The sequence below is a fragment of the Prunus mume genome, linkage group LG4 (genome assembly GCF_029339155.1).
Source record: "Prunus mume cultivar Tortuosa linkage group LG4, ASM2933915v1, whole genome shotgun sequence".
NCBI lineage: Eukaryota > Viridiplantae > Streptophyta > Magnoliopsida > Rosales > Rosaceae > Prunus > Prunus mume.
Window position 1 is genome coordinate 22,715,801 of NC_142701.1, and position 21,123 is coordinate 22,736,923.

The following is a 21,123-nucleotide window of genomic DNA, read 5'->3' on the forward strand; positions in this document are numbered from 1 at the left end:
TCTCCTACTTGCACATCAACGTCTACAAACTCATCCACATTAATTGACTCACTATATTTGTTCACATCATCATCAAAGACATCATCTGCAAAACCTTCAAAACCTTCCCCAAATTGATCCTCTACAAAACCTTCACCAAACTGGTCATCATTGAAAAACTCATCATTGCCCCCATAACTATATTACTTAATAAATAGTAGCTAATTTTTAAATTTTTTTTCTTTAATAAAATATTTAAACACTAATTTTTCACTATGTAAACAATAATTGAAACATAACTGATAATTAAAGCGAATACCAAATGGCTATACTTTTGAAATATTCCATTTATAGGATATAGCGCGGCTATAATGTGAAAATATTATATTTAAAAGGTATAGCCAGCGGCTATACTTACAAAATTTTCTATTTGCAAAGTATAGCCAAGCGGCTATACTGTTAAAAGTTTCTATTTAAAGTTTCTATTTTATAATTGTGCGGCTATACGTTTAAATATTCTATTTATAGAGTATAGCCGTACGGCTAGACGTTTATAATATTCTATTCAAAGAGTAGCCGTGCAGTGATACTCTTTAAATATAACAATATAACAATTAAAATAAAGTATCGAATGAACAGTGATCTGGACAGAATGATGGCTAAATAGCCGAATGTTGCAGTTACCTTGTTTTGGGACTTGTGCTCCTATATATAGACTTTGGGAGGGGTGCATTTGAGTGAAATTTCGATGTTGGAGTGTGAGCATTGCCTGAGGAGGCCCCACATGTCTTTGTGAGAAATCTCTAATAAAGTATGGTCTTTTGCCACGATTGGCATCCCATGGTGTTGAAGGCTAAAAACTTGCCGATAGTACTTGGTGGACGAGATAGATTGTTGGACTTATTGGGTATTTCTTGTGAGTCCTCGTTCCACGTGTCGTTCTCTGATTGGCTAGTCAGATATGGTACAAACAACCACAAACCTATAGACTTTCGAAATTATGTAACCAAAGTCAAACCCTAATCAGTTTCTTGGCAAAAAAGAAAGCAATTGAATCTCTAATAAATTGGAGCAATGGGGAGAAACAAAAAGCCAAAATGAGGGTGCTATGAGATCGCTACCAGCACAATTCTTCTACTTTGTATTTAGTACCTTTACTTGGCTACTTGGAATCTCTAAAGATGAAAGGCGGAGTAGATGTTAGGACCAGAAACGGGTTCAATATTCACGGCTGCGGTTTTTTCTTTTCTTTTTTGGTCGAAAACGGTTGCCGTAGTCTTATGGTTGTTTGTGTTCGTAGCATAAGTTTGCTTTGCTATTATTTTGAGGCCTCAACGTTATTGGGCCCAATAATCTACTTCTCCAAGAATAAATTTCATAGAACCCAAAACTAATTTATGGACACCCAATTCCCTTTTTTTTTTTTTTTTTTTTACCAAATCAATTTTTTATTTTTTATACAAATGATATGCGGGGTGTGGGGGGGTTATAATTATATATATTTCTGAATCTCTGGTTGGTTGAAGTGGCTCCTTCAATATTGCCACAACTTGTCAATCAATGCTATGAAATAACTTCTTTTTTAAAGAAAAAAAAAAAGAAAAAAAAGAATCATTGGGGAATAAAACAAAAATGATGTTCTTTTCAATTTGTGTTGTTATAAATATAAGTGGTTGAAAGACTTAAGACTCCATGAATTGATTCCATTGCTTGAAAACGACATTGAAATAAATGGCTTCGGCTGCCCAGAGTCCTGCTCTGCTCCCCGTTTACTCTTTCTATTCCCAAAAGCATATAAACAGACGAGAGCATAGAAGTAATTATTCGCACATATGATTTTTATTTATTTTCTCTGCTTTATTTTCACTTTGCTTTACAGATTGAAATTATAATGCCTAAAGATACCAAAACCAAAAGCTTGGGAGGAATTGAGTGCATGCAGAATGCAGATGGCTTGACATGAAGAGCACATGTTCGTATGGGCCTGCAGACGGAAAACAATGGCTGGAAGATGATGGGCCCACTCTAATATGGGGCATTGATGCTGCCACTTAAGGAGTCCTAGCGCCATGAATGTAGGACATGCTGACCTTCCTGGGCCTGCATGATGGAGATTGGAGAGGGAAAAAATGAAGTTGGAAGAGCTGGAGGGGCATTGAAAATTTGAAATGGAGACAGAGCAATGAAAGCACATCTACTAAGCTTGTGACATTTTTCTATTTGCGGGAAGGTGGAAACTTCTGGAACTAAAACGTTCTTGTAAGGAGTTATTTTCCCTTTTTCCTAGACAAATTACAGTGTTGATATTTGAAACTTAGAAAGTATGAGATAGAGTGAAATCTAAAATTCCGGTTGAGGAGTGTGTTTGAAACAGACAGTCATTCATGCATGCGTTGGACACTCTCGACTATTGATGCAAGTGTGTATGAGCGACCGTCAAATCCAAATCCGATTTGATTAAGCTTGAGTAGTCAGCTCTTTTAGGTGGTAAGCACAATCTGATTTTCTTCATTCCATGTAAAAAGTTAAGATTTGATTAAAAAGCCGTAGACAATGGCAATCATACTCTTATCATAAGCACCTTCAATGACAAATCTTGAAGAGACCAAAAAATAGAATATAAGCACCTTGAATAAAGTGCCTTCAAGTGTACTTAAAAAGAATTATCATAATGATACATAGAGATAGACCATAATAAAATAATCGGATCCTCCTCTCTCCCACTCTCCCTCTCCCTGCTTGCAAATTGGGAAAATGGCAGAAAGTATTTTCTTCATCATGGTACAGAATTACAGAAACACCCTTCGGATTTGGCTTTGGCTTTGGCTTTGGCTTCAGGATAAAGACTCCCCTCTGGTTCTGTTGGGTTGATAAATGGCCTGCACCAACCAATAGATTGAACAGATGATCTCGTGGGAATGGCAGCTTTGGGTTGCTTAGAGTAGGAGAGAGTAGGGAAAATGTAAGAAGTGGAGCTGTAAAGCGACAGGGACTCATTTTACAAGCAAAGAGGCCCCCAACCAATTCCACCGCACCTTTTTATTTTTCTTTCTTTTTTCTTTGCAGAGTTTTATTAGTAGGGTTTCAAGTGGGTTCATACTTGTATATGATTTCTTGGGTTCAATTAATTGTATGAATAGTTTCAAAATTATTAGAATATATATAATTGAAAATATAGCTAACGGGGTGTAGCTCAGTTATAAAGGTTCTTGACATGCATACCAGAGTGATCTCAACTTCGAACTTCCATAACACTTTAGTAGAGTTTCTATGAAAACATGCCCCTTCAGTTTAGACTATTGTTTGAATTAAAAAATAAAAATAAAAATGAGAATATAGATTAAATGTACAAGTTTACCAACCTAACACAATAACCTTTTTAATTTAGAATTCTAACTACTACATGTTCAATGAGCTGGAATTGGTAGCCTTTTTTTTTATTTTTTTATTTTTTATATATGATATATATTAGTGTCTGATGAATAGGTCCATATGTCGTACTAACCTCTCAATTCACCCCCTCCACACCCCCCGCCCCCAACCCCCCCTCTCTTTTTTCTCTTCTGTTTTTTCTTTCTTATATCTCTAAAGACAAAAAAGTTCATCCTGTCGGAACTATGGAAAGTGAAAACCAACCAAGGAAACGCAAAAAAGAAAAGGAAAATCTATTCAACAAGGTGATAAACAAGTCACTACTTTCCATTGGGACAGCTTCACACTTTTAAAAGTAGTTGAAAGATATAATTCAACAAATAACCCACATTTACTTTGAAGATCCACATAACTTTATCATATCTCACTTTCATACTAATACCAGAAAGAAATTTGAGAACCAAATAGGTTCATTATCACAACAATAATTTCTTTTATTTTTGTTGGGTCAAGAAAGTGATATATTCTTACTACTAGTCTCTATGCACACGCTTCCGTGTTTGCGATAGGTTTTTTTTAAATTTTTTTAAATTTATTTTAAAATTATAAAAGATAATGGGTAGTTATGTTCCATAAAAATAGGATCCATTATTTTATTTTATTTTTCATTTTAATTTTTTTTAATATAAAAAAGTGTAAATTTACTATATTATCCTCATTTAATTAATAATTTTAACTCTTAATATTTGCATTAACGAATGACATTTTTTGGTATTTTGAAAGTTTTACCATTCTCTGCCTTTTGTTTTATATATAGATTTCATGAGCGACCAAATTGATTCACGACACACATAAAATTAATTGAAAGCCATATAGGACCATATGAGTCTTCAATATATTTTTCTTTCTCTCTTCTTCATTAACAAACTGCAAATCCTCAAGTCACTCGGTAGCCTACCTCTTTCTGTTGTTAACTCTTATGATTTGGATCTTCGGACATGCATGTCCTTGTGAATCTAAATTTTGTTAATTAACTTATTTTTGCATAAAAAAACATAGAACTTTTCATTAACATGATTGATTCACTGTTTATGGAAGTAATATATGAGTATTTCTTGAACTTAACATCTGTATAAAACTTAATAATAAACCTAATTAATTATGAAACAAATATCCAACTCCAAGATCTGATGAGCTTCTTAATACGTCCAAACCGACCAATATCGAGACTTCCCACAAAATTGAATCTTAAATCTGAAATTTTTTTTCCATTAAAAAAAAAAGGCTCAAGATTCAAATTATTTTGTGGGGTAAATCCGAGATACATGTTTCCAAGAACCTTTATCCCAACACATTAAATTAAATTAAAACTCATCTAATTAATCTTCCTCCTCTCCTGAAACGCGAAGAGGATGTCCCTGCGGCTGAGGAGTCGTAAAATCTAACGCGGGAATAATCAATAATAACACGTGATGCGTGGGCCCTACCACCATGCAGACTTTGCAGTTTCCACGTGAGTCAGAACATTACATGTCACATGATTAATGGACAGGATGGATGGGGACCAAGGAAGCGAGAGCTTGCCACGTAACATGCTGCTAGATCTGTTCACGTGCACGTGGCTACTTTTCCCGTAAGTGAGTAGTGATGAGAGGTCCAGTGGCCAGCCTAACTCGGTGCTTGGGCTTCTCTTTTTGTATAAACCAGGTTTCTTATCACGTCATCAGCTCATTAGAGAGTTCTTATAAATGTTAATTAATTGTCTCTTTCCTCTCAATTTGAATTTTTTTAATAATTAATTAAAATTTAAACTACTGATACAGTCACAAATCTCCGTTCATGATTCATGAACCACTCTTTTATTTTATTTTATTTTGAGTGTCTCTCAGCCACTATATAATATTTTAATATAATATATTTAAAATTTACAATATATATTATTTTTATTTAATAATATATAAATAATACGTGTATAATAAGGGAAATTTGTCTTTATTATTGAAAATTTTGTAAAAAAACACGTGTATTAAAGTGAAGAATATGTATATACTTGTATAATACATGTATTGCATGTTTGATTTTTTAAAAACATGTATTTTATTGAGTCTTTCATATGTGTATGGAAAACGGAAATATTTTTAAAAAATACGTACCTGCATATTATACGGGAAAATGCAAACTAGGTTTAAACTTTAAACCTTTTTAATAGAATATTGATTAGAGACTTAATTTAACCAAAATCCTGGCTCACTGGCAAAAACATAATGAGCTTAGAAGTATATATGTTTGAGGCGCCATGGGCATTTCTTGTTGAAAACCACATGCATCGGGAGAGTTTGAAATTGTCCAATTCGGCGGATTAATTATAGGATATATGCAGATGGAGATGATGCTAAACCTAAACCATGGTATGAAAAATTAGAAAGTCAATATAAAACCTTAAACGGCAATCATTTGTGTTTGCACGATGAGTTGTTCACACATAGTGTACATATTTATGATCACCACAAATACTTGAGATCTAGATGTGGGTTTATTAACTACTAATAGTTATTTAACAAACACTTGCTCATTGATCCAATTGTTTTATACGTTGTATTGGTCGTATGTTTATTGTTTAAGTCAACTAACACTACGTGGTTTAAAAACGAAGTAGGACAACATGCATTTACAGAAAAATGTCAACGTGTACGCTCCTACAAGTATGTCAACTGAGCATCTACAATTGTGCTTCCTAATTTTCAGTTAAAATGTAGCTAAAAATACATAAAAGTTATTTTATGAGTTTTTTTATAAAATTTGAATTCCAATCATGAATTCCAATCATACTCCCTAATTTAGGGGGTCATAAATACTATAATTATTTTAAATTCAATGTGATTGATCCATCTCTATAAAACAAAATTGTTAATATTGATTAAAAGTTTAGACTATATGTATGTATAAAACAAATAGTCATTTCTCTCTCCTCAGATTTAGGAGCTCCTAGATGTCTCCTTATTTTAGGAGGTGGATAGGGAGTCTGGTTGAAGTTGTATTTTTTCCAATTCCTCTCTAAAATTTGTCTAATAAAGTAGTTTAAGTAGCCCACTGGATGTTCTTATGTCAAGAAATGCATGTATATGTATTCTGTAATGAATAGCTAAGACCTTCGCAGGAGCATAATCTATTTTCTAGTTAAATACATTATGATATGTTTTTCTATATTTTCGGCATTTAATTTTAATTATTTCTGCGTAGATTCATCCAATTTTGTTAGTGCACTTAGCTCTTTGTTATAGATCACTTGTAACTAATATTTTTTTATGTCAAATATGCATAACACATTGCGAATCAAAACCACAGTCTCATACATTATTTCATCCATATATTTAGTTATCTTGATTCATAATTGTTTTTAGTACAAACGATAGTTTAAACTAAAAGGGAAAGAAGAGTTTCGCACACACAAACTATCAAGGTGCCAATGAGGTTCAAACCCAAAATTACTAGTATGAAAGTCAATATCGTTTTTCACTAAGCTAGACCTCATCGACTCAATTCACGGTTTAATAACATACTATACACTCACTGTTTACCGTTTAATAGATGTACAAGTTTGTTGAGATAGTATCATCTAAATCAAAAGAAACCATTATATATGTACATGTCACAATGCGAAACGTGAACCTAATACCACATTTTTCCATGTGATTACACAGTGAGGAGAACATGCCCGCTGTCTACGTGGTCCTACTACCCAATATATATTAGGGAGAGGAATAAGAACTGAAAATAAATTGAGAGAGAAAGAAGAAATGCTCAAGGCTAGTATTGTCATTTCAGGAGCTGTTACGGTGCTCATTTATAAAGGAAGGTCTGACAAGTACCGTTTGGTAATTTAGATTTAAGTACCGGGCAGTTAGTGAGTCTCATCTCACTTCTGTTCAACGTCCCTTGCCTGCGAAGAAGAGTTTCTGGAGAGAGAGAGAGAGAGAGAGAGAGCAAAGCAAAGCAAAAGGATAAAGAAAGGAACAATACAAATGACAAGTTAAAAGAAAACACAGCACTCTGTTCTGATTCTCTTCCCCTATTCTACCTTAAATCTTGTACCTAAAGCTCACTTTCAAACCTGGTTCCTCTTCCATTTTCCAAGCACTTGGCCTTTGTCTGCTTCTGGGTTCTCTTCCATTTTGTCAATTAAGCCCATATTCTTCATGGGTTTTTCTTCAATAAGCTACTAGCTTTGGAAGTAGGAAGAGAATTGGGAGCAACATGTCTTGGAAAAGCAGAGGAGAGCCATCTCCTAGAAGTGTTATTTCAAAAAAATGGACCCTTTTGCTTTGTTTAGGCTGCTTCTGTGCTGGAATGCTCTTCACCAATAGGTATTCTCTCCAATTTTTAGTTTCACTTTGTACAAATTGTTGTTTGCCTTTTCTGTTATGAATTTGAGCAAGTTTCCTAAAGCGGTAACTCAATTAAGACTGTTTATTGGTACCTTTCTATTTTGAGATCTATGATCGAATAGTCGTTTTTGGTTTTGATGCTAGATTTAGATATGTTCTACTTAGCTGGGTGTTTCTGAATTTTCAGGCCTTATGTATTTCTGGTTATTTTCAGCAACTTCTTAGAAAATATTTTGCTTAACTTTGACGCTGAAACATGTAGTTGTTGAGATTTCGTAACATTTTAATGAAAATTTATATACCGGTTGCAGGATGTGGACTGTTCCTGAAAATAAAGGTATCACACGGAGAACAGCTATGGAGGAAGAACAATTAAAATTAGTTTCAGAGGGTTGCAACCCAAAAGCTGTAATTGTCTCATCTCTTACTTGATTTCATATCCTTGCGAGATTTTTTAACAAGCTGTTCTATCAGAAATTCTTTCTTTACCTATATTGGATTGTTATACCATGTTCCTCATCTAAAACTTTCTTTTGTGTCAATCTGATTTGGTACATTTAGTTACATCAGAAGGAGGTAAAGCGCGAAAATAAGGACATTTTTGGGGAGGTTTCTAAGACTCATAATGCTATACAGTAAGTTGTGCTCTCACACAAACACATGATATTTTGTAAGCTTTGGTTTCTAAGTATCCTAATTGGAAACTATTCTTGGATGTTATGTTGAATTAGGACATTAGATAAGACTATATCAAATTTAGAGATGGAATTAGCCGCAGCAAGGGCAACACAGGAGTCTATACGTAGCGGCTCTCCATTATCAGGAGACTCGAAGACCACTGATTCATCCCGGAAGAGAAGGTATTTAATGGTTGTTGGAATTAATACTGCTTTTAGCAGCCGTAAAAGAAGAGATTCGGTTCGTGCTACATGGATGCCACAAGGTAATTCATAAATCAATTTCCTAATTTCTTCATTGCTGTTCTGTAATGGATTTTAGCTATGCTATTCTGGCTGCTTGTTTATAGTTGTTGTCTGATTATTTTTGCTTCTGAAAAACATGAAATATAGGCGAGAAAAGAAAAAGGCTAGAGGAAGAGAAGGGTATCATCATTCGTTTCGTCATTGGTCATGGGTGAGTGTTTAATCTTTTTTCTTGCTAGTTAATGTTGGATAGGAAGACATTATGCCATTAATCTGCTAGGCTGCAAGACAGTAGAATACTTATTCATCAATGCATCGGTTCCCATTCAGTTGTAGCTGATGTAAGCCAAGAATTCCATGGTTCCCTGTTTACAATCTCATGCAATTCCGTAACATTGACACTCTATTTTCATGAAAAGTGTGAACTTTTTTTGAGTAAGTCCTTTCGAGATGTAATCATAAACCAAAATATCGTTGTATATATTAAAATAAATTTCGAGACTCCATAGTAGGTTCAACTTAATAACCATCACAAAAGTCCTAGGTCATGGATTTATTTGGATGGTATAATTTTACAAGCTTTTCCCCTCCTTGTCTAGTGCCACGTCTGGAGGTATTCTAGACAGAGCTGTAGAAGCAGAGGACAGAAAGCATGGAGATCTCCTGAGGCTGGTAATGCGTCTTAGTTAATCTTGTTCTTGTCCCCTTGTTTCCACATGTATGCTTACAGCTTATTTGAACATAAAATTTTCATTATTTTGACTCTGAAAGAATAGATTGTGACTTCCTATCTATGTCTCTTGCACAGGACCATGTTGAAGGGTACCTTGAATTGTCTGCCAAGACAAAGATATATTTTGCTACTGCTGTTGCTACGTGGGATGCAGATTTTTATGTCAAAGTTGATGATGATGTCCATGTAAATATAGGTAATTTAAAATTGTGCTGAACATGACAAATAGATTTTCTAAGGTACCTTTGTGCGCAATGACATAAAAACTAAAAGAAATAAGAAACATATGGATACAAGGTTTACGGAATTGGTAGTTTATGCAAAATGACTCTGTTCTTTTAAGTGTGAAAGATATTATCGGAGAGCCAACTTCGGCGTATCTAGTCTTGTTAGAGCAATTCATGAACTTTCATGTCTATATTATCTAATCGTCTATCTCATTAAACCCATCTGTTTTCAATTTGCTTGCAGCGACACTAGGAGAAACTCTAGTCAGACACCGAAAGAAACAGCGCCTGTACATTGGATGCATGAAATCTGGTCCTGTTCTAGCACAAAAGTAAGCCAGCACCTGTAATTAGTTTATTCATTTTCTTTTGTTTCCTCTGATGTTCAGATATTTGTTAAGAAAGTAATTGACTTCTGACTCCTTGACTGGCTATTTGGTGATACAGGGGAGTGAGATACCATGAACCAGAGTATTGGAAATTTGGTGAACCTGGAAACAAGTATTTCCGTCATGCTACAGGACAGCTATATGCCATTTCAAAGGATTTGGCTACGTATATATCAATAAACCAGTAAGCTTCAAGCTTTATGCACTGATAGATGTTGAAATACATGTATCCGTTTGAAAGATTTTCTTCTATCTTCTTGCACTTGTGATGCTAATTTTGTATGCATTTTTCAGGCATGTCCTACACAGGTACGCTAACGAGGATGTCTCTTTGGGAGCTTGGTTTATTGGACTTGATGTGCAGCATATTGACGATAGGAGACTGTGTTGTGGCACCCCACCTGGTAAGTCTTGTCTAATTCAAAATTATTATGTTGGTAACTTAGGAATGATTTGAAAAGAAAATGGTCTTGTTTGGGCGCAATAACTTGTCTTGCTGAAGAATACTGTTTCAGATATTGCACAAGCAGAGTGAATTCCACTTTAAGTAATATTCTTTATGACAGATTTATTTGACAAAAAAATCAAAATTAGATATAATATTAACTGCTCACTTTCCAGAGGGTAAAAAACAGGTCAAGTACGGTAATGTATGTAATTTACTATAATACTGTGGAGGTACTGGAACCATAATAATGGGACCAAGACTGTGTTACCCCTTAGTGGACCCCATGGTCGGTGGTGAGGTTTCAGATTCTTCATAAGCAGAATAAGTTCACAAAAATCAATAAATTTGGGTGTAAAAATAAGGTCACAAATTTGTTTCATTGTACAGTTATTTAAAGTTTTAGTTCAACTTGTTTGCTGCAGATTGTGAGTGGAAGGCCCAGGCGGGCAACATCTGTGTTGCTTCATTTGATTGGAGTTGCAGCGGGATTTGTAGGTCAGCTGAGAGAATCAAGGAAGTCCATCGACGGTGCGGGGAAGGTGAGAACGCTTTGTGGAGTGCTTCTTTCTAAGAGGAAGAGGCAGCTTGGAGCTCTTCCAACCTCAGGAAGATTTTTCAGCTTCAGTATAAAGGCGGGTGTGCTAGCTTTTTTTTTTTCTTCCAGTTTCTGTACTAAGTATAGAGAGTTACAATATCAAAATAGAGAGATTAGAGAGAGAGAGAGAGAGAGAGAGAGAGAGAGAGAGAGCCTTGCTATGTGGACCATCTTCCATTTTAATAGAGGATATTGGCCACTGAAGCAGCCAAAATAGGGCCCCATACAAAATTCTTTGAGGCTTGAAGAGCCAACTTGTAAGTTACAGTTCTATGGCATCAAATGCACAATAAATGCATATCTTTGTGGGAGCTGTTTCTGCCTTTCTTGTACAATCTTGTTTCCTCTGTATGAAATTAAGAATTTGAATTATATGATATGATGAACATATTATTTTGAATTCATCTCTTTCCCAGTTTTCTTGTGACTCATCTGACAGTCTGGCTCCACCGCTCTTGTTTTGAGTTTGTAACTCCTGTTGTCAGTCAAACATTCAAATAAAACCAACAGGACACATCAAGGACTAATCTGACATTTTCCTTTTCTTTTCCAGTATGAAAAAGAATCTTAAGAAGTAACTGGGCGTAATTAACTTGTAAGTTGCTGCATGGATGAAACTTTGAAATGTTGCTTTCATGCTACTTTGAATCTTTGATATGCTCAAATTGATAGTTCCAAGTTATCTCTTTATAAAGACTAAAGAGATAAGATCAAACTTTCCTTGGATGCTAATTAAGAAAAGTCAGAGAAAAATGAAAATTACTTCATTTACATTATGAGATATGAGAATATTTGCCACGATTTTACAGTATGGGAACTCTCAGCTGTATCTTCCACCAAAAAAAAGAAAAAAAAAGGTACAACTCCATTAGCTTCATTAGATAGAAAATCCTTAGGACATTGTCCAAAATACAGAGAGTTTTTATCGGGACATTTTAACCCAAAAGGAAAAGCATAGAAACTTCACCACAGCAGGTTGTGCCTTTCTTTTACTTCTTCGGATGCAGAATAATATGAGTTGCAGTAATCTCAATATCTAGAAGTAGCACACAAGATCATTTTGATAAACCTTAGATATGAACATGAGAGGAGAAGGCCATTATGAAGAAAACAGCAAATGATTCAAAGTACCTAAACTTGTGTGGTTAAAGGTATGTGAGAAAACTCAACAAAATTTGTCTACATGCAATAAAGTGGTCAAAAGTTTGCTGTTAAAACCAGCAATCAGACGTCTAAAAATTACTGCAGGCCAGTGAGTGAGAGAAACTTTACCAAACAAAATGCAATAACCAGAAATGAAAATTCTAGGCTAGAAATGAGAAAGTGTATATATACCTTGAAATCCTGCATGATGGGGGCAGCAAGGTAGAATAATAAAGGAACAGTGGCACGTGATATTGGCACGGCTCAATCAAAAAGCAGAGCTCAAGCACTTAGAGCACTGCTTTCTTATTGAACCGGACCAATATCCCGTTAAACCGATCCATCTCTTACCTCTTTGGCTTCCTTGTATCTTTTCAGAAACTATGCTACAAAACAAACAAACCCTTTTCATCTTTACACAAACAAAGCAAAAGACAGAGAGAAAAAATAAAATGTTGTAAGCAGAAGTGAAATGAAGTCTATGGTTTTGGAAGGAAACAGAAGAAACGATCACTTCCAAACCATATCAAGCTTAGATTATATGCCATAAATCAAACAAAGTGTAGCAACAAGGTTCAATTGGATGGCAAAAAAAGAACAAAAAGCAAATATCTTTTCACAAAATAAGCTACAAAACAAACCCTTTTCGTTTTTATCCTAACAAAACAAAATACGGAGAGAAAAAGAAAAGACTGCAAGCAGAAATGAAATGAAATACATGGTTTGGAAGGAACAGAGCAAATGGTCACTTCCAAACCGTATCAGGCTAGATTATATATCACAAACAAAACTATCGAAGTAGACTCCAACAAGGTTTATTTGGGTTATCAAAAACAAATAAATGAGGGAAAAAAAGGAGAGAAAGAAGGCAATTTGGAAATGGGCATGGGGTGGTGGAGAACAACATGAACGTATTAATAATGCAGAGCAGCAGAGAGAGAGAGAGGTGAACGTCTCTTTAAGAAGGTAATGCCCAACAAAGAGAGATGGCTTGGCCACTAGTGGTGTGGTAGCATTGAAGAAGTTGCATTAAAATTTCCAACCACCTCACAACAAAGGAAGTTGAGAATATTAATTTAAAACCAGGTACAAGAATCGGGAAAAAAAAAAGTTCACGGACACAAATCTGGGGCTTTAAATGTGTGCATTTATGGATGATGGGGTAGGGGAAGAGAGATGTTCGTTCTGTTCAATCCGCATTTATGTTATGTTTTATCAAACGGAGAGAACCTTTGTTTTGTTTTGGAGCTTTTGGTTTGGTTTGGTTATGTGTTGTACCTTTTACCATTACATCTCCCATCCCATGAACCTCTCTATCTATTAGCAACACTTCGTAGGTAATAGGTTGTGTGATTCAATTCAAACTCTTTCCCTACAAATGCATATTTTTTTAGTGTTTTCAAATGTTATTTGCCTGCAATTCTTTAGGAAAAAGGTATCTCTCTCCCTCTCCCTCTCCCTCTCCCTCTCTGCAATGCAATGTGTGCATTAATGAACTTTGTAGGCCAAACAAGGCAGAGCTGCCTAGACGCCTACTAGTCCTATACATGTAAACGTGCCATACGTTTTGTTTAGCTGCAGACCTAATTCTAATTGTCAAATTGCCATCATTTGATCAAGGACTCTATTTCTATGGGCTTTGTAGTGAGACCCCAAAATTGTATAGGTGAGAGGTCAGAGATGGGAAAAAGTTGTCCACAATGTGGAAAGATTTATGGGCAACTTTGCAAGGAAAGGACTTGCCAAAAGATTGATGAAGATGAGTTGCCCCTGTCAACTTTTTAAGATCCAGAAGCGCCACCCCAAAAAAATAAAATAATAACAAATAAATATTGAGTGTAGACAAATTAGACAAAGTAATGATTTCTCTGACCTTGAAACTTCTTAATTAGCTTCGGGTTTGTTGCAATTTGCAAACGAGGATGAACAACATGAGTTGCAAACAAGGATTTCTTTTGAAAACAAACCTTATAAAAAGAAGCTGATTTTAATTAAAAATTAAAGGTGAAAAGATCAACATACCCTTTTAAGTAACTTTTGTAAATTCAATTCTATAACAATGTCTTTTGCGATCCACTTCTGCGATTCCGAAACCAGTCTACCACAAATTGTTTGCATACCAGTATGCATCTCAATCTCAGATGTCCATCCATCACTGCTTCTGTCTATGTTATGAAGATTTCTTGAGGCAGGGGGAGTTATATTTTGCATGTTTTATGTAACGAGTTGGTGACGTTTGGAGAGTGGATGACGTTGTGGAGTACTCTAGATGAGTATATGGGATTTGATAAGATACGATGGAGGTTTTGTTGTGATGCAGTTGAGAGATATCACCAATTCCATCTCAACGTGTTATTATATACTACATTCTATCTTAACGTGTTGGTATATGCCACATTCTATCTTAACATTCTCCATCTTAACGTGTTATTTCACACCACATTCCATCTTAACGTGTCATTACATACTGCATTCCACCTTAACGTGTCAGTATATATACCAAATCCTATCTTAACGTGTCTATATATATAACATTTCATCTTAACGTGTCATTACATACCGCATTCCACCTTAACGTGTCAGTATATATACCAAATCCTATCTTAACGTGTCTATATATATAACATTCCATCTTAACATGTATGTATATACCACATTCAATATTAACGTGTCACTTCACATCACATCCCCATCTTAATGTGTCATTAACTCCATGTTTGTACTTGACATAATAATAAGTTGGCTTTTTTAATTTTATTACATTTGATGACTGAGATTCAACTAATATTAAAATCTTAGTTAAATTTCATTCAAAATCGATGAAACGATTGACATAGTGATGAAGTTGGGTAGGTTGTCGATATATATACCACATCATAACTTAACGTGTCTATATATATACCACATCCTATCAAGTCAAGATGTGTCGATTGTGATGAGTTATGTTGCGGAATACCTAAGATTTTAATATTGAGATAGTGATGATACGATTGACAAACCTACCCAACTCCATCTTGACCTGTCATTGCAAATCCCATTCCACATCTACACCTATCATATATAATAAGTGGGTCTCCTTTAATGATCACAATTAACTCTCGATCCAATCTCAAATTTGCATGAATTTTGCATTGATAATTAATTAATTAATTTTAAGCATATTTGGTATGCTTCCCTCTAACGAGTTCATGCCATTTGAGTGTCAATGACGTTGTGGAGTATTCAAAATGAGTAGATGGGATTTGTTATGATGTGATCGAACATTAATACAAGAGTGAGATATATCATGTCATTTTAAAATTGAGATTGTGATGAGATGTATCATTGTGCATCACATTTCCTATCTATTCTTGACATAATAGATCATGTCTTTTATATATACCATGAGGGTTGGATGAGAATTGGTAAAGATGTCCTAGATTTTGTATAGATTTTATTTCTTGTAATGGGGCTATGCCATTTGAAGTGCGGAACAAGTTCTCGTGGAGTATATATGAGCTTTCATAAGATGCGGCCGATTACTGATCCAATTGTAATCAGGTACTGGACCTCAATGAGTCAGTTACTCACCATATCTGTATTGGCCCAATAGTTTCCCCTTTTCTTTTCTAGAAAAATCATTAAAATTCTTTTTTTCCTAGGACAATTTTCAAATATGTGAAGTTTTTCTAAAACGAAAGGGAGACGTTGGAAAAATCCAAAGGAGAGAGAAATTTTGTAAAAGAAGCCAAAATGGACAAATTTGCTCTTTATTTAGTTTTGAATTTTAAAAGAAAATCTAAATTTACTAAAATGCGGGAACGAATAATACTACCAAATAAATATGTGAAGTTGATTGAATGAATGATCACGTGTAGTATGTGAACTGGAGTAACATAGATATTAATACATATTATGCATACATGAGTTATGTGACTTGATTATATGTTATTTTGTCAGTGTTGTTCCTTTGCAACTGTTTTAAGTTGTTACTCTACGAGTGTTCGTTCCTTTGCAACTGTTTATAAGTCATGTTATTCTGTTACCAACAGTGTGTTGATTCATCTCATGTATATATATAGTAATACTATTTTTAACTCTTTCGTAACATTCTGATAAAACTAAAAAGTAATAAATAGAAAAAACTTACTGTTCTGTTCGTTGAAAGAAGATTATAAAAAAAAAAAAAAAAATCTTTGGTTTATAGTTATTGCACACGCTTTAGGTTGGGAGGCTTGCTCACCCATTGATCTCTCTCCAATTTGGTAACCAATAAATTTCAATTGATTATTAAATTTTTTATTTAATTGATCTCACCACTTATTAAAACCCTACTGCTCTTGTTCGTCGATATTTTGGGGATTGCAGAATCGTTCCCATGGCCAAAAGCGCGTTCAAGATGGAGCACCCTCTCGGTTCGTTTTCTATTTTAGAAGAAATTTTTCAAAAGAATTTCGTTCTATTATTTCGTTTTTCCTTTAGTTTCAGAATTGTTGTTGATGATTAGGGGCCCTATATTTGTAACATTGTGCTTCTGTGGAAATTCTGCCTAAATCACCCGAAAGTTTTTATCTTTCAATCCCTAATTTCTTGTGGTTGCAGGATAACTTAAATAATAAATTAGGTATAGAATTGTAGTGTTGAATTTTGTAGTGTTCGTATGAAGCTCTTGAAACCTGCAAGGCAAAATCCAAGTACCCTGGAATTTTCTATTTTCCCATCTGGGTTTTAATCGCAGCAGTTGATTTTTGTTCTTGAGCCTATTACGTTTGTTATATGCTTTGGCTGCCCATGAATATAAATAAATATAGGAAAGAGTTACAAGTTCTATGTAGAAATACATGGTCACTGAATTTTGGTGTATATGATTTGGTAGCTGAGAAATTGTCGAAAAAGCGAAATTAAACCGTCACAAGTTCTATTTAGAAATTGTTGATTATTATGTCTTATCATGCTTAGTCTTTTCTTTTGAATGTTGTTCTTTAAGGTATATGTAGTTTTACATAGTAATTAGGGAAAGAACCGTTGTATTGCCAATCGAGTAGATTGTTTATTTATGGTCAAGTTCCATTTCTTAAATACTTATTTAACTTCTTTTAAGAAACAATTATCTCTTAATCCGTATTGAAGTTTAAAGTTCGTCTCTTCGTACATGCCAGAAAGGAGACAAGCAGAAGCTGCTCGCATAAGAGAGAAGTATCCTGACAGAATTCCAGTATGATTGTTATTTGTTGTCATTGCAGTTGTGTGTGTTTCTCTTCTATTTTGGTCTGTAACTCATTGACTGCTGCAGGTGGTCGTGGAAAGGGCTGAGAAGAGTGACGTGCCAGAAATTGACAAGAAAAAGTGAGTCATTTCTTATTCATGTCGTATACATTTTAACAACAGCTTTCTTCTTTGCTTCTATCTGTGACATCTCTGGAGTCTGGATATCGTAGACATAGCGCTAATTTTGTCTGTTACATTGATGTTTTTGCGCTCTAATTAGTCCAAGTGATCATTTGCCATGTCCACCCTTCGTGGGTTCTTGTAGTCATAACTGTGTAGTAACTACAAGCTATTTAAAGTTTGAAGTATGAATTTGAAAATGGTTGCGGATCTATAGGGTCCTGTGTTACTCCCAGATGTTTTGAATTTTTGGCATAACAAGTAATAAAATTATTTGTTCCGGGTTTGCTTGAATGCAGATACCTGGTGCCTGCTGATCTGACTGTTGGCCAGTTCGTGTATGTGGTTCGGAAAAGGATCAAGCTCGGTCCTGAGAAGGCTATTTTCATTTTTGTTAAGAATATTTTACCACCCACAGGTGAGATAAAATCCTCTATTGTGGTTTTTTTTCTTCTTTTCCAATACTGATATATGATATTTTAAGACAGTATAATCAGGTAACTTTGTTGTTTTGTTGCAGCGGCTATGCTGTCTGCAATTTACGAGGAAAATAAGGATGAAGACGGTTTCCTTTACATGACCTACAGCGGGGAGAACACATTTGGGACATTCTGAAAACTCAGAACAATAAAACAAGTTCAAGGAGTTGTAAATTATCTTTCTGTCCAGTAGTTTGATGATGCACTTGCTGAGACATGTTCTTGGTTTTGGATTGATGACCCTTTATGTTCTGTAAGTAGATGACAATGTGTGCGTTTTTGTGTGTTCGTAATTAGATCCCCAATTCACTCGTAAGCTTTTTTTCTTTTCTTTGCAAAACTTGCCATCCAATTTAACTCTTCAACAAAAATGAAAATGAAATTTAGTTTGAAGAAAATAAAATTACTGCCCTAATTCTTCGTGAGGCTGCCCTTTTATGATCATTAATTCACTGTCCCCTGTTCCTTTCTTAATCTTGGGACAAATTCCCATTGAACGATAAAGATATTGTTTCTACCTTCACTAAAACCTGAAATTCACATCTAATCACCACCTTTTTATGTGCTTTTGATTATGCACCTGAGTTCGAATCCCCTTTCCGTAGTTTAGAATAGATTAAAGTAACTTTGAATCTCCCTTCCATGGTTTAGAATAGATTAAAGTAACTTGACTCTTTTGTAACATTGGGAATAAAAGCAGTATTGTGTTTATATGGATATTAGAGACATTCACATTAAAATTCGTAATTCAATAATTGAAAATCAAGGGATTAAATTGATTAGGGGAATAGTTGATTTCATACTCATTCATTCTCGTCCATATTTTCACTTTTCTGATTTATGATTGATAAAAATAGTAACAAATCAAATTTGGAAGTTTGTTTATGAGTATACATGTGAATCGTGAGATGTTGTGGAAAACAAGGCATTAGGAGTTATGAGTAAATCAAAATCGAGTGACGAATTTGTGTCCAAATTATAAAACATAGATGCAATGCTAAACTAACAATGACAGTTGAATTCGAATCAATTGAAATGTTAATGTAAACCAAGCTTGAATCAAACTTTCAATGAAAACGAGTTTCATCCATCTAATAATCATTATTTTTGGCAAAAAGGAAAACAAATTACTGCACTTGGAACCAGCTACACCCCACGCTCTTCATCAGCTTGTAAAGATGGACATATATATTAGGTCACTTGGAGACATTGTCATTGTGGTGGCACTTATCTTTGACCCAATTGATTTTACCCTTGATCTTTGCCTTGGCCTTCTCAGCACCCACCTTGGCTTTTCCAAGTCCTAATGCTGCTGCTGATGCTGCTGCTACTACACTTTTCACATGCTTCTTGCTATTGCTGCTTCTCCTCCCTTCTTCTTTCTCTCCCTCTCCCGCAGGCTGCTCTTCATTCTGTTCTGCTTCCTCTTCTGCAGCCTGCTCATCATTCTGTTCTTGTTCGGGTTCAGGTTCATGATAGGGTTCTGGTTCCTGATATTGTTGTGGTTCCTGATATGGTTCATACTCTTGATGGTATTCATATTGTTGTTCCGGAGCCGGTTCGTGATGGGCAATAGTTTCTTCAGCCCAGGTGGCAAGTTCATCAAAGAATTCCATAGTCCTTGCAATTTTTGTTAGTTGAGAGAAATCTCAGTTTAGACGTGTGAAAGTCAATGTGGTCACCACAACATTCGAAATTTTGTACATATAATCAGAAACTAAACTTCTATACAACATGTCATGTATGATGTATAGTACCAAATATGACAACTAGTTTTCTTTGACAGGAAAATAGGGATGGATTTGAAACATACAGAACTCCAAACAAGTATACCAGTTTTGACAGCATATAGGCCTCTATCTATCTGTCTATCTATCTATTTATGCTGCAACCCTCATCTTTTGGTTGCAATGGAGAAAACCCACAAAACACAACCACATACAGAGAGAGAGAGAGAGTGACAGTACCTTGATGATGTGAGAACAAAAGCGCAGAGAAGTTGTGTGACTTGTCAGGACTGGCAATGGCCCTTAAGCTACGAGTAATTGGTGTTGCTCACTCATATTTTCATACCTTTTATATACAGCAAGAAAGCTCGACTTGTTTCTGAGAAATTACGTTGCAGATTTTTGGGGATTATGGCACACATGTTAATTTTAATTAATTGATTCATATCTTCATATTAATTGTGGTGACACTTATGGTAAATTTTTTGAAAACGCTTCTATAACAGAGCTCGCTTTCTTTGGGTTTACCTTATAATTGATTTGAACAGTGATGTGAACAAGAAGCTGGAATAGCTCAGTTGGCTAGAGCGTGTGGCTGTTAACCACAAGGTCGGAGGTTCGAGCCCTCCTTCTAGCGCTTCTTATTTTTTTCGATTCATTTCTTTTTCGATCTTTGTTTGTTATGAGAAGAATTTTGATTCCTCCAGTTTGAAGTTTATTAAGCATCTTTTCTTAGGTCTTCTCCAACTTATGAGGGGCTAAATTCAAATTTTCCCCTTCCAAAAAGTAACTATTTGGAGTTTTGCTCGGACTCAAATAATTTTTTCTTCCAACCCTCTGGATTCAAATTTTAAGTCCGCAACTTTATTAAATTATTTAAAAATGTTTAAGTCTATTTTTTTTTAATGGATAACTTTTCTTCATTTAATCTTTTTAAATAACATCATAATTTAATTTTTTGAACAAATTGACCTTTAAAATTTGAAATTCCATAAATTTAATTTTATTTCAAAAGTAAACACACAACATATAAAAAAAAACACAACATAAATGAAACACAGCCAGCATGTTGGCCCAATCGATACTATTTGATTTTTTTTTTTTCCAAAAAGGAGACAGCCAAAGCCCAACGGCTCTCTCACCTAGTACCGACACGTGGCCCATGCCACAAACAAGCCCATCAAACCATGTAAGTAGCTCGGATCCCACCATTTTTCAGAAGCACATGGACTCTGCCACCTCAGCATGGGGTCCAGTGAATAGTATTGGGTTCATGTAATACTTTGACCCATATTTGGGTCCAAATTTGAGTTTTTCCAAATTTTGGATCCTTCATTTTCTTGAGTTGGGAGAGGT

At 35.0% G+C, this 21,123-nt stretch overlaps 2 protein-coding genes, 1 long non-coding RNA gene and 1 other non-coding gene across 4 annotated transcripts; 3 read left to right on the forward strand and 1 right to left on the reverse strand.

The window, feature by feature from the left end:
- The first annotated feature begins 7,221 nt into the window (after positions 1-7,221).
- On the forward strand, positions 7,222-11,455 carry LOC103329287 (putative beta-1,3-galactosyltransferase 2). The gene is made up of 11 exons (XM_008231734.3): positions 7,222-7,715; positions 8,048-8,144; positions 8,298-8,371; positions 8,468-8,679; positions 8,807-8,870; positions 9,259-9,331; positions 9,468-9,588; positions 9,864-9,951; positions 10,067-10,192; positions 10,303-10,412; positions 10,879-11,455. Exons 1-11 carry the CDS (start codon positions 7,606-7,608, stop codon positions 11,025-11,027), a joined length of 1,224 nt encoding a protein of 407 aa, XP_008229956.1. The 5' UTR covers positions 7,222-7,605; the 3' UTR covers positions 11,028-11,455.
- A 4,205-nt stretch (positions 11,456-15,660) lies between these two features.
- On the forward strand, positions 15,661-18,356 carry LOC103329288 (autophagy-related protein 8C-like). Its single transcript, XM_089050982.1, has 6 exons — positions 15,661-15,734; positions 16,542-16,588; positions 17,333-17,388; positions 17,467-17,519; positions 17,861-17,979; positions 18,082-18,356. Exons 1-6 carry the CDS (start codon positions 15,688-15,690, stop codon positions 18,174-18,176), a joined length of 417 nt encoding a protein of 138 aa, XP_088907108.1. The 5' UTR covers positions 15,661-15,687; the 3' UTR covers positions 18,177-18,356.
- A 682-nt stretch (positions 18,357-19,038) lies between these two features.
- On the reverse strand, positions 19,039-20,166 carry LOC103329354 (uncharacterized). The gene is made up of 2 exons (XR_016126331.1): positions 20,008-20,166; positions 19,039-19,660 (listed from the first exon to the last, which is right to left on the reverse strand). It is a non-coding gene; the product is annotated as an uncharacterized LOC103329354 (long non-coding RNA).
- A 164-nt stretch (positions 20,167-20,330) lies between these two features.
- TRNAN-GUU (transfer RNA asparagine (anticodon GUU)) lies at positions 20,331-20,404 on the forward strand. Its single transcript has one exon. It is a non-coding gene; the product is annotated as a tRNA-Asn (tRNA).
- Positions 20,405-21,123: the final 719 nt, after the last annotated feature.